General features: G+C 37.4%; 1 protein-coding gene and 1 pseudogene across 3 annotated transcripts in view; both read left to right on the top strand.

Moving 5' to 3' along the window:
* RPF2 (ribosome production factor 2 homolog) overlaps nt 1–15,235 on the top strand; it is a 40,146-nt gene that overhangs the window by 6,068 nt on the left and 18,843 nt on the right. For 2 of the 3 annotated variants that reach the window (XM_019646369.1, XM_019646370.1), the window contains 4 exons: nt 2,032–2,071; nt 5,409–5,490; nt 6,167–6,243; nt 9,920–10,019. In XM_019646369.1, coding sequence (XP_019501914.1) covers nt 2,032–2,071; nt 5,409–5,490; nt 6,167–6,243; nt 9,920–10,019 — 299 coding nt within the window. The remainder of the gene's footprint in view (nt 1–2,031; nt 2,072–5,408; nt 5,491–6,166; nt 6,244–9,919; nt 10,020–15,235) is intronic. The other variant, XM_019646371.1, reaches the window with a different exon arrangement.
* On the top strand, nt 13,200–15,121 carry LOC109384763 (POU domain, class 5, transcription factor 1 pseudogene; annotated as a pseudogene).

Below are 15,235 nucleotides of genomic sequence, written 5' to 3'. Positions count from 1 at the left end.
AGTGTCACTGGCCCTCATATGTGGGATCCGAACCGGGGCCCTCTGGCATCCCAAGCGAGTTCTTAACCATCGCGCCACTCGGCCGGCCCTGTATTCTTAAATTTATTTCTTTCTAGTCTGTTTTCATTTGTGTTAAATATTCTTACCTAGTTGTAATCATAGCATATGTTATTTTGAAATAATTATAGACTTACAGAAAAGTTGCAAAAATAGTAGCGTTCCCATGTATCTTTCACCCAATGTCTCCCTCTTTTTTTTTTAAAGATTTTTTTTTTTTATTGGGGAATTGTGGAAGGGGAACAGCCAAGTTGTCCTTCAGTCTTAGTTGTGGAGGGTGCAGCTAGCTCAGCTCCAAGTCCAGTTGCCATCTGTCTGCCCGTCGGCAACTCACTGCTGCTCAGCTCAGGGTGCCTGTGTTCAATCTTAGTTGCGGGAGGGCATAGCCCACCATCCCATGCGGAAATCGAACCAGAAACCTTGTTGCTAAAATAAAAAAAATAAAATAAAAGAGCGCATGCTCTATAACCACTGAGCCATCCTGCCACCTCTTGGCAGCTCAGCAGCAGCTCAGCTTGGGTGCAGCTCACTGGCCCATATGGGAATCGAACTGGTGACCCCATTGCTCAGAGCTCATACTCTTAACCAATTGAGCCACTCAGCCGGCCTCACTCAGCTTCTTTTAATATTACATCTTGCATAGCCATAATAAAATTATCAAAAGTAAGAAATTAGCATTGGCACAATACTGTTAACTAAATTACAGACTTGGTTTGATTTTGACCAGTTTTTCCATTAATATCCTTTTTCTCTTCCAGGATTTCACATTGCATTTAGTTATTATGTCTCCTTAGTTTGCTCCAATTTTTGACAATTCCTCAGTCTTTCCTTGTCTTTCCTGACCTTGATACTTTTGATGAGTACTTGTCAGTTATTTTGTAAAATGTCCCTTGGTTTGGATTTGTCTTAAATTTCTCATGAATAGATTGAGAAATCTATTTTTGGCAAGAATACTACAAAAGTGATGTGCTTTTCTCAGTAAATCATACCAGGGAGTATATGATGTCATACACTGGTGGCATTGACCTTGGTTAAAGTGGTGTCAGTTGGGTTTTTCCCCTATAAAGTTAGTATTTTTCAATCAAGCCCTTCTCCATGGAACCTTGAGAAACAAAAATCTGGGTAGTATGTGTGCTCAGTTGCTCCTGGAGTAGTCATTGTCTCTAGGTCCGCTCAGCTTGAGCGGAGCTTGAGAATACATTTTATATATATTAACATATGCATACATGCACATCTATATTTGTTTATATCTTTTTAAACTGAGTTATTTGTATAATTCTGATACATACATAGTTTCAGAATTTCTAACCCTATAAGAAACAAATGTACTAACTAGAGTATGGAATTTGTGTACAGTACTTTTTGTCTTGCCTTACATGACCTAGTCAAAATACCATTTTCCATTGTAACTTAGGTTAGGTTTGTTTTGCCCCTTCAATATGATTGTTATTTATTTATACTACAGTCAGGGTTACTTATTACAGTTTGTATTCCATTTTGGGTTTTCCACTGAATCCTAGTTGTTGTTTTATTTTATATGTTTAAACTTTACTCTCTGTGGCATACTATTTTGTGGGGTTTGACAAATGCCTTGAGTTGTGTCTGCAACTACAATCATGATATAAAAACAGTTCCATTATCCTGAAAATTCCTGCGTGCAGTGCTCTTTTATAGTCCTCCCCCTTGTAACCAATGATTTGTTTTTATCCTATAGTTTTTCCTTTTTCAGAATGTCACATAAATGGAATCTTCCAACATGTAGCCTCCGTAGTCTGTCTTCTTTGATTAGAAAAATGCATTTAAAATTCATCTATTGTTCCATACATCTGTGTTGTTCCATACGTGTGTTTTCTTATCATCTGAATTATATTTACTTAATTGTTACAGATAAATTACTTATTAAGATTATTAAAATTAGGCTCACATTTTTTAGTATTCTTATTCTGGTTTTCCTACATTTTTCAATATCCTTAGAAAAAATATTACAAGACCATTTGAGGATCAGACATCATTGGTAAGTATGAAAATCTTTCTGATTTAAGAGTACATGTAAGTGATTATTCAGACTAATTTATTTAGTACTCGTAATTTATGATTTTTTAAATTAGAAATCATTGCATGTGAGGGACTTTTGATGTAAAATGGAGGGGAAGTAAGATTTACACTTTCAAAATATGACTATAGATCTTACATTTCACCATGACTAGTATGTATTATTCACTACTTGTAAGTCTATTGATAGAATTTTTAAACATTGAATTGCATTTTAAGTGCATAATTAATGGATTGTCAAAAGGAAGCTTGTTATGGATCTTTTTATAAAGCAAGTTTGATTTTTTAAAAATCTGACTTTTCTTTCTTTGGATATTTTTACAACAAAGAACTCTACCTGAATTAAATTATTGTTAACAGTTGTCAGTTGCTTTACTAAAGTTAATCAAATTCCTGTTTAAGTATACTGGCAACCAAAACTAAATGAAAAAGCCTAAATGAATGATTTCAGAAGGTAAAAGATGGTATATAGTAAATGGTGAATGGACTTTGAGTATGTGATGATACTGGTTTCTTTCTAAAGAAAATCTTAAAGGAGTATGTGGTTTAAACTATTTAAATAGATTTTATAAGAACAATCAGAATGTCATCAGAATGTGATTATGTTCTCTTGATAGGAACACCATTGCTTGTTTTTGTCTTTTAGTTAGTGAATTTAAAAGAAAGTGCTTTTGAATAGAATCTCAATAATTAGAAGACTAAAACTGAACACCTTGTCCTAATGTGGCAACTAACTGCACTAACAATTATATTAAGAGAAATACTAGCAAAATAAATATTCAGGTTTTTTTTACAAAATTGCTTTCATTGTAGGCTTGCTTTTTTTTACAGTCATTTGTTGATGGGATCATTTGTTGATGGGATCATGGGACCAGAATTCTATCTCTTCCATGCACTACTTAACAAGGGCTAGTATTTTGTGGCACCGTGATGCTTTTAGTTGAGTGACCACTTTGTAGCAATGTTATGTTATAGAGTCTGTAACATTCTGTACTTTTTCAATCCAATGATGATATGACAGCTTTTCTTATACAGTAATACCTTGGTTTGTGAACATAATTCGTTCCAGAAACAAACTACTCATATTGCAAGACATTGCTCGTTTACCAAGTTAAAATGTATTAGAAATGTTTGCTTGTCTTGCGGAACACTCACAAACCAAGTAACTCGCAATCCAAGGTTTTAGTGTACTTGAAATTGTGACATTTACTCTCTGATCTCTCATCTCTCGAGGTGGTATTTCATTGGCCTTAATAAATCTCAGACCTCTAACGCTCAAAATGGCTATGGAAACAGTGGTCATGTTGCATATGTGGTTAAATTCCTCCTCTTGACCTCCTCTGCCCCCCATTTCTTACACTATAATCTTGGAACTGTGCTTTAGAGTAAGGGTTGGCAAGTATACCTTTTGTGGGCCAAATCCCTGTTTATGTGAAGCCTGTGAGCTAAGAATGGTTTTTTATATTTTTAGAAGTTCTATTTTCTTTTTAAGAAAGCATATAAAAAGCCTAAAGTATTTATCTGGCCTTTTGCAGATAATTTGACAACCTTTGCTCTAGTATTTTAACAAATAAAAGTTGGACTTTATGGAGAAGAATAGAGATAAGTACTAAATACATGTGAAGGGTAGTTAATGGAAAGCTTTGAGGTGTTAATCATAACATGTTATTTGGACATATAAAAAACATTTTCAAATACCTACTTTTTGCCAGACACAGTATAAGGTACTTTCACATATGACAAATCATGTGGTCCTTGAGATTTTTGCAGGAAGTGTTATTGTCCCTGATTTACAATGATAAAACATTCTCAGAAAGGTTGGTCAGATCCCATAGCTCTGCTAGAATTCTTGGACTTTCTGACTGCGTCCTCCATGTGGGGAGTGGATAGACAAGTGGGTTGTTGTTTCCCCGCTTGCTTCTATTTAAACACTGGAATGAATGATAACCAAACCATGAGCTATACCTCAGGGAGTCTTGAAACCAATAAAGACAATTCAAGGATTATAGTTGTTTCATCTATTCTTTAATGTTTGTCATTAACTTAAGAAACTTCCGGCTGGCGGGTGGCGAGTTGGTTAAGAGTTGGCTTGGGACGCCAGCTCTGAGCATCAGGGCTCTGGTTCAGATTCCACATGAGGGCCAGTGATGCTGTGCCCTCTACAGCTAAGATGGTGAACAACAGTTCGACCTGGAGCTGGGCTGCCATGAGTTGCCGGCAACGGCGTAGGCTGCACTGAAGCTGCAGTGGGCTGCCATAAGGTGCCATGAGCGGCCGGCAGCCAGCATGAGCTGCCAAGAGCCGCAGTGAGCGGCCATCTAGTGGCCAGCAACTGATCTTCCTCACCCGGGAAGAGTGCAATGATAATACCAACATGGGCCAGTGAAGCGACGTCCTCCACAACTAGACTGAAGAACAAAAGGACAGCAACTTGTCTGTTCCCCTTCCCCGATTCCCCAATGCTGTTCCCCTCCCCCAATTTCCCAATACAATCTTTAAAAAAAAAACTTTTCCAACTAGACTAGAACACACAATCTAATTTTTGAGCTGAGATTGGGAATCTCAGTAAACTGAATCAATTTATGGGAAGTAGTGAGAATGCACATCAACATAAAAGGAGCTGTCTAGGATAACTGTTTCCACTCCTCTCGAGTCTGTAATGGGAGTCAGTATTTGGAGAGGCAAATGGAGGAGATATTTCTTATTGGTAGGAACAACATAGGTCTGTCAGTCAGCCCTTGCTGGCTGTACAAAATGGAACTAGTCACAGCTGGGTGGCGTGGAGATTCAAGGGCAAGATTCCTGTGTGGAGAAAGTTCGTAATGAAAAGTTGATATATGCATTGTAAACTCATGAGTCCAATTTAAACATCTAAAAACACCATATTGATTAATTCATGTAGGTTCCCTGTATATGTTCATGTGTGTATTAAATGTATGCTAAGATGTACTACTGATAGCAATAATGTTTCATGAGTAAAGGCATGTGTTTAACAAATGAAATACTTGCTGTGCTATTCCAGAATAACTGCATAGCTGAAAATAAATGGTCTCACTTTATTATCCTAATAGTTTACACATATTTTTAGTTTTGAACTTACATCTTTTCCCTATGCACCCCCAATCAGAAAATTTGAAGTAAAAAGGTAGAAATAAATTTCTTTTCCTGTTTATTTCTACATAGTTCATTAAGTCTTCATTAACTTCCACTGGAAAAACAAAGAAACTTTTTTAGTTCAGAGGTACAGTTCTTAAGTTTCTTATATTCATTGATTGAATGGGATTTCTTTGGTTTTACAGGAATTCTTTTCAAAGAAGTCAGATTGTTCTTTATTCATGTTTGGCTCCCATAATAAGAAGAGGCCAAATAATCTGGTAATAGGTAAGTATCATTTACTTTTTAATATTTTTACTTATAGAGTCACTTCTGTGACTCAGATTAATTGATGGTGTTGAGGATTCAGAAGCAATTAGTTAAGCTCTAAACTAGTATTTTTCTTTTCCTTGTGAATTTGAATAACATTTTTTGAGTTTGAATAAAATTTTTTATCTCTCAGTCTTCAGGTAAAGAATGAGCATGTAACTATTAACTCAAGTTGTAGATATTTTTCTAATATAAAACATGTATATCCTAAATCAGTGTCAGAGTTAGAAAATAACAAAGTAGCATTCCTGTTTGCATAAATTAACCCTTCCCTAATCAATACCTGTTTAATGAATACATTTGACAGTCCTTGCCTGGGTGTATTGAGACTTGGTCTGGCATGCTCACTGACTTAGGTAACAAGCCCTTTACCCTCTGTGGGCCTTTATTTACTTTTCTATAAAATAAGGGAGTTTGGCTAAATGATCTCTAAAACTCTTTCCAGGACCAAAATCACAACAATTTATTCTAAGTAGGGTTGAAAATTTGAGAAAGAGGAGATGTGTTTAAGTGGTGTAAGGAAAAAGAAAAGAGGCAGATATTAGGACATTTTGAACATGCAAATAAGTGGGTACATATACAGCAGCTATTTGGGAAAAATAAATGCTTAAAAGAAAATGTATTTTCCTTCTAGGTCGTATGTATGACTACCATGTGCTGGATATGATTGAATTAGGTATCGAGAAGTTTGTTTCTCTAAAAGATATTAAGGTAAGATACTGATCATAAAAATGAAAAGCATTTTGTAATGTGCTCTTGGGCTATAGTGACATCTTGTGGAAAAGAGTAGTGATACACGTTTGTAGTTAAAAGAATTATAGCAAATATAGAATTACTCCTTTTCCCAGCCTCCTCTAAAAAAAGGGACATAACTTCCAGGTTTCCTGTGGGTTTGAAAAAAGGCTCTTACCAGATCCCCACTTAGCTATACCAGTTTCCTCAGGTACAGTATAGAAAAGTAGCCTGAGATTGGATTTAGAGACAAAATATTTGGTTTTGGGGCCTGTATTGGCTGTTCAGATGAGATTTATGACCTGATAAGTCAGTTACTTTCCTGATCCTCAATTGCAATCAAGTATTAAATAGGTATAACGACATCAAATGAGATAATATATGTGAAAATGCTTATCAGTGAATAATGTATTGGAAAGTGTTTTGTAAAGTGTATAATCTGTGATGCTTTATTATGATGGAAGCCATCATTTTATTATGGTTTCTCTTTGGGGTTGTACACACACCCCTAGGGATGAGCAGCATATCCCTATTTCACCTTTACCACTGCCGCTAGCTGGGTCACCAGTTAGAGTGGGTAGGAGCGCTAGCTGATAACTACTTCACTTCCAAAGCAAAGAAATACGGTACTTCCATCACTGTTCAGCTTGTAAGCTGTACTACAAAACTGTTGTTTGTCAGATTTCATTCTTACCAAGAACCTTTTAAACTGAATATAAATTTTCACTCATGGAGCCCATCCATAACTATTATATAAAGTTCATTAATTGATGAAAATATGCTTGCATTGGCAATTCCTGCATAGACTGTTAGTCAGCTCTTAACTTTTAACCCCATTATTTGGTTCTGAGCTTGTATTTTTAGTTTGGTTTGGAGTTAACATGTTTTGTTACACTTTTTCTTCACATTTCCTCTTTAATCTGTCTCCTCATTTTTTTAGACCTCTTCACCAGTTATTTCTTTTCTCACTTGCCCACTTTTATTGCCAAACCTCATCCATCTGTTAAGTCTTTTTTTTTAAAAGATTTTATTGCGGAATTGAGGGAGGGGAACAGCGCTGGGGAATTGGGGGAAGGGGAACAGACAAGTTGCTGTCCTTTTGTTCTTCAGTCTGGTTGTGGAGGATGTTGCTTCACTGGCCCAAGCTGGCACCATCATTGCGCTNAATATCTTTGTGCTAAGCCACCAAAGTATAAATTTCACATGGCTTGTATTCCACATTGTATAATTTTATAGCAGTTAAATTCATATGATATACCACCATTTTCATGGCATGAGATTAATTTTTAATATTGCTATCTTGCTAAATGAAGCAGTTACCTTTAAGAATGGAAGCTAAACAAGAAAGTCTGTCTTGACCAAAATTTGTGTTAATCCCTGTGCTATTTTTTATGCAATAATTCTTTATTGAAATTGTGCTTTTTATAAGGCTGTAACTTTTCTTTTGCTATGTCACACAAAGATAGTGGCATTTATAACAACATTTACATTCAATTTAAATAAGCTGGTGTTTGAAATAGATAATACTTATTTTGGAAAGTTAATGATATGGTAGAATAAATCCAGAGTTGTTTTTACCTAAAATATAAAGTTTTTTGGTTTTTTTTTAAAGATTTTATTGGGGAATTGGGGGGAGGGTAATAGCACTGGAGAGTCAGGGAAGGGGAACAGACAAGTTGCTGTCCTTTTGTTCTTCAGTCTGGTTGTGGAGGATGTTGCTTCACTGGCCCAAGCTGGCACCATCATTGCGCTCTTCCCTGGCGAGGCAGATCAAATCGCCAGCCTCTGGATGGCCGCTCACTGCGGCTGCTGGCTGCTCACGATAGCTGCCGGCTACACACAGTAGCTTATGGCAGCCCACTGCAGTAGGGGCTGCAGCCTATGCTGTAGCCAGCGACCCATGGCAGCCCAGCCCCAGGTCGAGCTGCCATTCACCATCTTAGCTGCAGAGGGTAGTGTCACTGTCCCTCATATGTGGGATCCGAACTGGGGCCCTCTGGCATCCCAAGCCAGTACTTAACAAATGTGCCACTCAGCCGGCCCCCATCTGTTAACTCTTAAGCAACGTTAGATTAGACTCTACCAGGACATTGAGTGATTATTTCAGAAGCCTGTTTTTGAAGATGGCCAGATATCTAGGGATTTTTTTTTTTGCGTAAAATAAGCTGTAATGAATGAGATGATTAAAATTTAAGGCTAGTTGATTTTTTAGATAGTATAAAATACATTTCAACTGCCTGGGATATTTTATTTGAAAAGTTTGCATGTTTTATAAGAATTCCTGTCATTTTTTTTTCTTTATTCAAAAGGTTAATTCAAGGACTTCATAATTATAACATTTTTAGTATACTATATTATAGTATTTATGGTATTTTAAACTTTCAGACTATTGGAATAAAGCTCATCTATTGTAGTTTCTTATAGTTCAGGGTTTTCATATTGTGAAAAATATCAGTGATCTACATGTTAAGTACTGTTTCACATAACTTGTTTAATTATATTTTTATGATATTTTTACTGGGCCATGACCTAAAATATATTTTTTTATTATTATACATTGTGGTTAGGATGGTTTAAAAGCCAAAGTTATAGTTGATGTTTCCTTACTTTATCTTACCTACTGTATATACTTAAAATAACCCCCGTAGAACTAGGGGTAGCAGGAGAGTCAGGTAGGACAGGTGGAACACATTGGGTCTGGCAAGTCCATTTAGGCCCTTGATCAGACAGATCTTACGCACATCTTCTTAGACAGTTAAGGTCCAGAGTTTGGAAGCTGAGAATGTCAAGAGAGAGATCATGATCAACAGGGAAGCAACAGGTGACCTCTGGTCCTAGGGCAGAGGGTGTTTGTTTTTCTGTCCTGTTTTTTCCCTTTTCTTTCTTTCTTTCTTTGCTAGATTTGGACAATCCTTGATTGATGTCAGAGCAGAGGTATTAGAATCAATGGGAAGCTCAGACCAACAAGTTCATTCACCTTTCTCCATAAATTAATCCTTCAGTTAAAGAATTTTATTTCTTTATTTAATTTTCTTTCATTTTGGTGGCTTTTGAATTTAAATCCTCTTATTACTCACATCACATTCTTCTTGGTATAGAAAATCTAGAACTGGGCAAAATACTTTTAATAATAAGAGCTTCAACCCTGCTGAGTGAGGATTAGCCCATACTTTCTATAGCTTGTGTAAAGTTATATTGCTTCTCATGTGAATGTTTAGTTGGTAGTTTAATTTAGCTTTCATTTAAAAATATTGTTTATGTGATAAAGGCACTGTGGTATAAACAATTCAAAGAAACTTGTTTTGACTCTGGGATGCTGGCTATTGAAGGGCTATGTTTGTATTGTAACAAGTTTAGCTTTTAATTTTATTCTTTGCATAGAATAATTTTAAAAAGTAGCTTATGTCATTCTTTGACCACTTATTAATTTGGCGATGTGAGGGAATGGGACAGAAAATTGTTTTTAGTATAAAAATCTGTAAATTTAAAAATCCCAACTTTTCAAGTCTAAAGTCAGTATTATAGTCATAGTTTTAGGACGCTTAAGAAAATGCTAAAATGAATCATTACATATAAATATTGACTACTTTAAAATCAGCATATAAACAGTTTACTCTTGATAATTATATAATTATATATATTTTTCATTTCATAGAATAGTAAATGTCCTGAGGGAACAAAACCCATGTTAATATTTGCTGGTGATGATTTTGATGTAACAGAAGACTACAGAAGGCTAAAAAGTCTTCTTATTGGTAAGTATTTTAATGCTTATCTGTAGGGTAGCTCAGGTAGGCAATCTAAGACTGTCATTAGTGGCACTTGGTCCCTTCACTGTAAATATACAGCTTTTTCTTTTTGATCTCTTTTTTTCCTTTTCATTGTTCCACGCTAGCAAGGGGAGAGTTAAAAGGATGTTATACTCTATAGATAATTATTGTTTGTTGATGCTATAATAATTTTGGTATCAACCTATTTATATACATTTTATACTTTTATAAAATGCTTGCTTCCATCTCCTGCCATTATTGACATAATTAAATTAAATTTAGAAAATTGAAAAATTAAAATTTTAAGATTGTTGTACATCATTCACTTGCAACTCAAAAACATCTACTAGTTTTTCTTAGTCCGATATACAAGGTTTTTCACACTATAACTTGCTTTTTTGATCTCCCCCAATTCTTTCCTCCCTTTTTCTTTAGAAGTGGTTTATTGAAAATATATTATGCATAGTCCTATTGTCTTTTCTGATTTCATTCTTTTTGTTTGTTTGTTTGTTTGTTTTGTTTTGTTTTTTGTTTTTTTTAAGCTGAGCCATCCTGCTAACCCTGTTGGCAGCTCAGAGGCAGCTCAGCTCGGGCCGGGAATCAAACCGCTGTTGTGCTCAGAGATCAAACTCTTGAGCGAGCTCTTAACTAACTGAGCCACTTGGCCGGCCCTCATTCTTTCTAATCTGTCTTTTTTTCATTCTTGTAAATTTTGTTTCATTCCCAGGAAACCCTCAGTGACCTCCCCAGCTCCTTTTATTTTATTTCATTATCATCATCCTAAGTGCCAAGCATGTACTAGGTACTTTATATACATTGCTTCATTCTCACAATAACCTTGTAAGGTCGATTTATAGATGACTTATTCTTAGTCAGCTACACTAGTTCCTAATGATTTATGTAATGACTACATCCTTTTCTATGTATTCATAAGTCACCTTAAAATCCAATATACAGTTGTCATCATCATCTGGGATTGACATTAATTTTACCAGTTTCAAACCACTTTTTTCCCCCTTGTTTGAAAAGCTGACATTATTGTTCTCCATGATTTCTTAAGTGTTATTAATACTTAATATTCTGTAATTGCATCTGCCAGCTCTTTTCTAACTGAATAGAAATTTAGTTAGTCCCTAGAGATAGGAACACTTCTGATACTCGGCAGGAGTATCTTAAGTTTAAATAATTTATTCCATTTGAGCTTTTCATGCACCATTCTTACAAGCTAGGCCACACACTTTTTTGGTTGTCCTCTTTTTGGATTTGTATATACTTTGCTCTAGATCACTTTTAAAAAATTGGTGGGGTATATGTTATAAATAAATTGTATACATGCTCTTTAGAAATCTGAGGCGACCATAAAAGGTTTGTGAACAGACACATTACTTTCATTTTTCCTTCTTAGGATTATATATGGTCTTATTGTTGGGATTATAATTTTAAAAACTTCTCATTTCTTTTATTAATAATGGCTATTTAAAAAAACACACGCACTTGAGCTGCCAACAGGTGGCAGGATGGCTCAGCTAAAACAAAACAAAACAAAAAAAGACACACGCACAACTGAGTACCACTATAACTGTTTAATCCTTTCTAAAGCCCAGACACAGCTTTTCTGCCTCTACTGCCCATCTTGGACAGTAGAACAGTTCCCTTGCAGAGTCTTTGCTGTAGGTTCTTATGTGTATTTTTCATGAATTAAAAAATAAATCATATATGAAAGACAATGCCCAACATTTCTTTCTTTCAATATTACACACTCCAAAATATCAAAGGTGTTTTTCCTATTTATTGTTTATACTCCATTGGCCTAGATTTTCTGCCTTTTATCCCCTTGTTCTTCCAATTAATTATTAATTGTCCGTGAGGGTAGTACTTTAATTTATTATAACAGAGAGGGCTTTTGTTTGCTTTTGTTTAAATGGTTTCTATAAAACTATCTTATTATTTTGTGCTTCCACTAGATGGCAGTAACAACCACATAATACAGTGATGAAGGGGAGGGAGTGAAAACCATAAAAGAATCTGGGGAAAGAAGAAAGAAACCAGTAAATATCCACTTTTAGATTTAGTCCACCCTAATTCTTATGCTTACTTTTTTATATGACTATTCTTTATATATAAAGATGATAGTAAATCAAGCAATAGGTCAGTTTTATTAAATGTCCTTTTAAGGTTTCCCATTAAATTTAACTACCTAACTAGGTTACTTCTTCTTTGCCTTTATCTACATTGTTTTAATTTTTTAATTTAACCTTTCTCATTTCCTAATTCTTATTCTACTTGAAAAATATATAATGAAATAATGCATAGATTAGGTCAGGCAATTTATTAAATTTAATCCTTTCAAAGCTCTGCAAGGGCATTGTATTAGTCTGCTGAGCCTTCCATAACAAAATTTTCTCACAGTTTTGGTGGCTAAGAAGTTCAAGATCAAAGTTTCTGGTGTGGACTCTTGCTGGCTTCTTCTTATGTGCTCATGTAGCTTTTCCTTTGTGAGTGCAGGGGAGAGGGAGGGAGGGAGAGAGACAGGAAAGAGTGTGCCAGCTTTCTTATAAGCACATCAATCCTATGGGATCAGGGCCCCACCCTTATGACAGACCTCATTTAACCTTAATACTTCTTAGAGGCCCCATCTCCAAATATAGCCACACTAGGGGTTAGGGCTTTAACCTGTGAATTTTGGAGGGACACAAACATTCATCATTACAGTAATATTATTCCTATGTTGTGGATGAAGAAATTCAGACCAGTTAACTTACTGTCCAGTGTGAAGAGCTAATAAGTGGTAGAATCAGGATCTGATCTAGTTTCTGACTCCAGCCCCTGGTCTTTCCCGCCAACACCCTGGTCAGCCTTCTGTGTCCTTTCCTACTCTATGAACTCATGGGCACAGCCGCATTTGAGCTCTTATTTTTGCTTGAAATTGATCCATTGCAAAAATGTCCAAACTGGGGCTTTTCTTCTGACTATAAGCAGTTGATCCTCTATCTCTTCCACCTCCTTAGTTCTATGTAACCGGGTTTTCATCCTTATTCCCATACTCATAATATGCCCCATTTTACCTCTGCCTATTTTTTTTTTAAATTTTATTGGGGAATTGGGGGAGGGGAACAGATAGGTAGACAAATTGCTGTTTTGTTCTTCAGTCTAGTTGTGGAGGACGTCGCTTCACTGGCCCATGTTGGTATGATCATTGTGCTCTTTCCAGGAGTACCTCTGCCTATTTTAGGGTCAGCCTTTTTCTCACTCTTCTGAGGTTCGATATACTTTAATCTATCACCCCTTTGATGTTTCAGAGTCCTCTTATACTTTTATTGCCCCAATCCTTGAATCAGCTATTTCTCTAAGGAGAGAGCCCTGGGTTTTTTTAAAGTGAGAAATTATTTTAGAAATCACAGTCTGGCCTTTCACCAGGCTTGGGGTACCGTCCTTCCCCATGGCGGGACACCTGGCTTCCGACTTTTCCTTCTTGCCCGCACCGGGTGGTGGAGGCGATGGGCCAGCAGGGCTTGAGTTGGATGGGTTGACCCCGAGCCTGGTTGAGTTCCCATGGCCCTCTGGGCTGCTCAAGAATTGGGATGGGCTTGGCCTTGGTGCTGAGGCATGGGGGATTCCCTGGTACCCTCCTCTGTATGAGTTCTGCGGGGGGGTGGCCTACTGTGGACCTCAGGTTGGAGTGGGGATGGTGCCCCAAGGTGGCCTGGAGACCCCTCAGCCCAAGGGCGAGGTAGGAGCTGGAGTGGAGAGCAACTCCAAAGGGACCTCCCCTGAGCCCTGCGCTGCCCTGCCTGGACCAAGAGAAGCTGGAGCAAAACCCTGAGGAGGAGGACATGAAAGCTCTGCAGAAAGACCTCGAGCAGTTTCCAAGCTCCTTAAGCAGAAGAGGATTACTCTGTGGTACACCCAGGTCAATGTGGGGCTCACCCTGGGGGCTCTCTTTGGGAAGGTGTTCGGCCAAATGATAATCTGCTGCCTCCAGGCTCTGTAGCTCAGCTTGAAGAATATGTGTAAGCTGCAGCCCCTGCTGCAGAAGTGGGTGGAGGAAGCTGACAACAACGAGAATCTGCAGGAGATAAACAGAGCAGAGACCCTGATGCAGGCCCAAAAGAGAAAGCGGATGAGCATCGAGAACTGGTAAGGGACAACCTGGAGAGCATGTTCCTGCAGTGCCCGAAGCCCACCCTGCAGCAGATCAGCTATATTGCCTGGCATCTCAGGCTTGAGAAGGACATGGTCCGAGTGTGGTTCTGCAACCGTCGTCAGAAGGGTAAACCATCAAGCAGTGACTAGTCTCAATGACAGGATTTTGAGGCTTCTGGGCCTCCTTTCTCAGGGGGACTGGTATCCTTTCTTCGGGTGCCAGAGCCCCATTTTGGTACCCCAGGCTATGCGGGCCCTCACTTCACTACATTGCACTCTTTGGCCCCTTTCCCTGAGGGTGAAGCCTTTTCCTCTGTGTCTGTCACCACTCTGGTTCTCCCATGCATTCAAACTGAGATGCCTGCCCTTTGCCGGAAAAGCCAGGGAGAGAACCCTGAGGATTGTACCAGGGCTTGGAGGTTAAGTTCTTCGTTCACTAAGGAGTTGGGAACACAAAGAGTGTGGGGGCAGGGAGTTTGGGGATCTAGTTGGAGGGAAATCGAAATTCAGTGATGCTCTTGATTTTAATCCCCACATCACTCATCATTTTGATCTTAATAAAGAAGCCGGGGACACAGGAAAAAAAAACCAGAAATCATGGTCTGGGTGTTATGGAATGTCTCTGGGTGGGTCATTGTTTCTAGGCTTTTTTAGTGGAGAGAGCTATGAAATATGTTTATTAAGATAAAATATGTCTTGAGTTCGTACTGAAACTTCTAACTCAAATTTAGGACTAAAGGATCTTAAATTCATTGACCTCAACACATGTACCTCTTTCATCCCTTACAAAAATCCAGGTTCTCAATGACTTCAACATAATTATGCATTTACTTTATACTGTACTATGCATACAGCTGTCTCACAATAAAATACCAATATTACCACTGATGATTTGAATATTGAGTGCAGTTGAAGGTTTTTTTTCTTTTTAAAGATTTTTTTAAATTATGTATTTAAAAAAAAATTTTATTGGGGAATTGGGGGAAGGGGAACAGACAAGTTGCTGTCGTTCTTCAGTCTAGTTGTGGAGGACGTTGCTTCACTGGCCCAAGTTGGCA

The sequence above is a fragment of the Hipposideros armiger genome, unplaced genomic scaffold (assembly GCF_001890085.2).
Source record: "Hipposideros armiger isolate ML-2016 unplaced genomic scaffold, ASM189008v1 scaffold_101, whole genome shotgun sequence".
Taxonomy (NCBI): Eukaryota; Metazoa; Chordata; class Mammalia; order Chiroptera; family Hipposideridae; genus Hipposideros; species Hipposideros armiger.
This window is presented reverse-complemented; position numbering and strand designations above follow the sequence as displayed.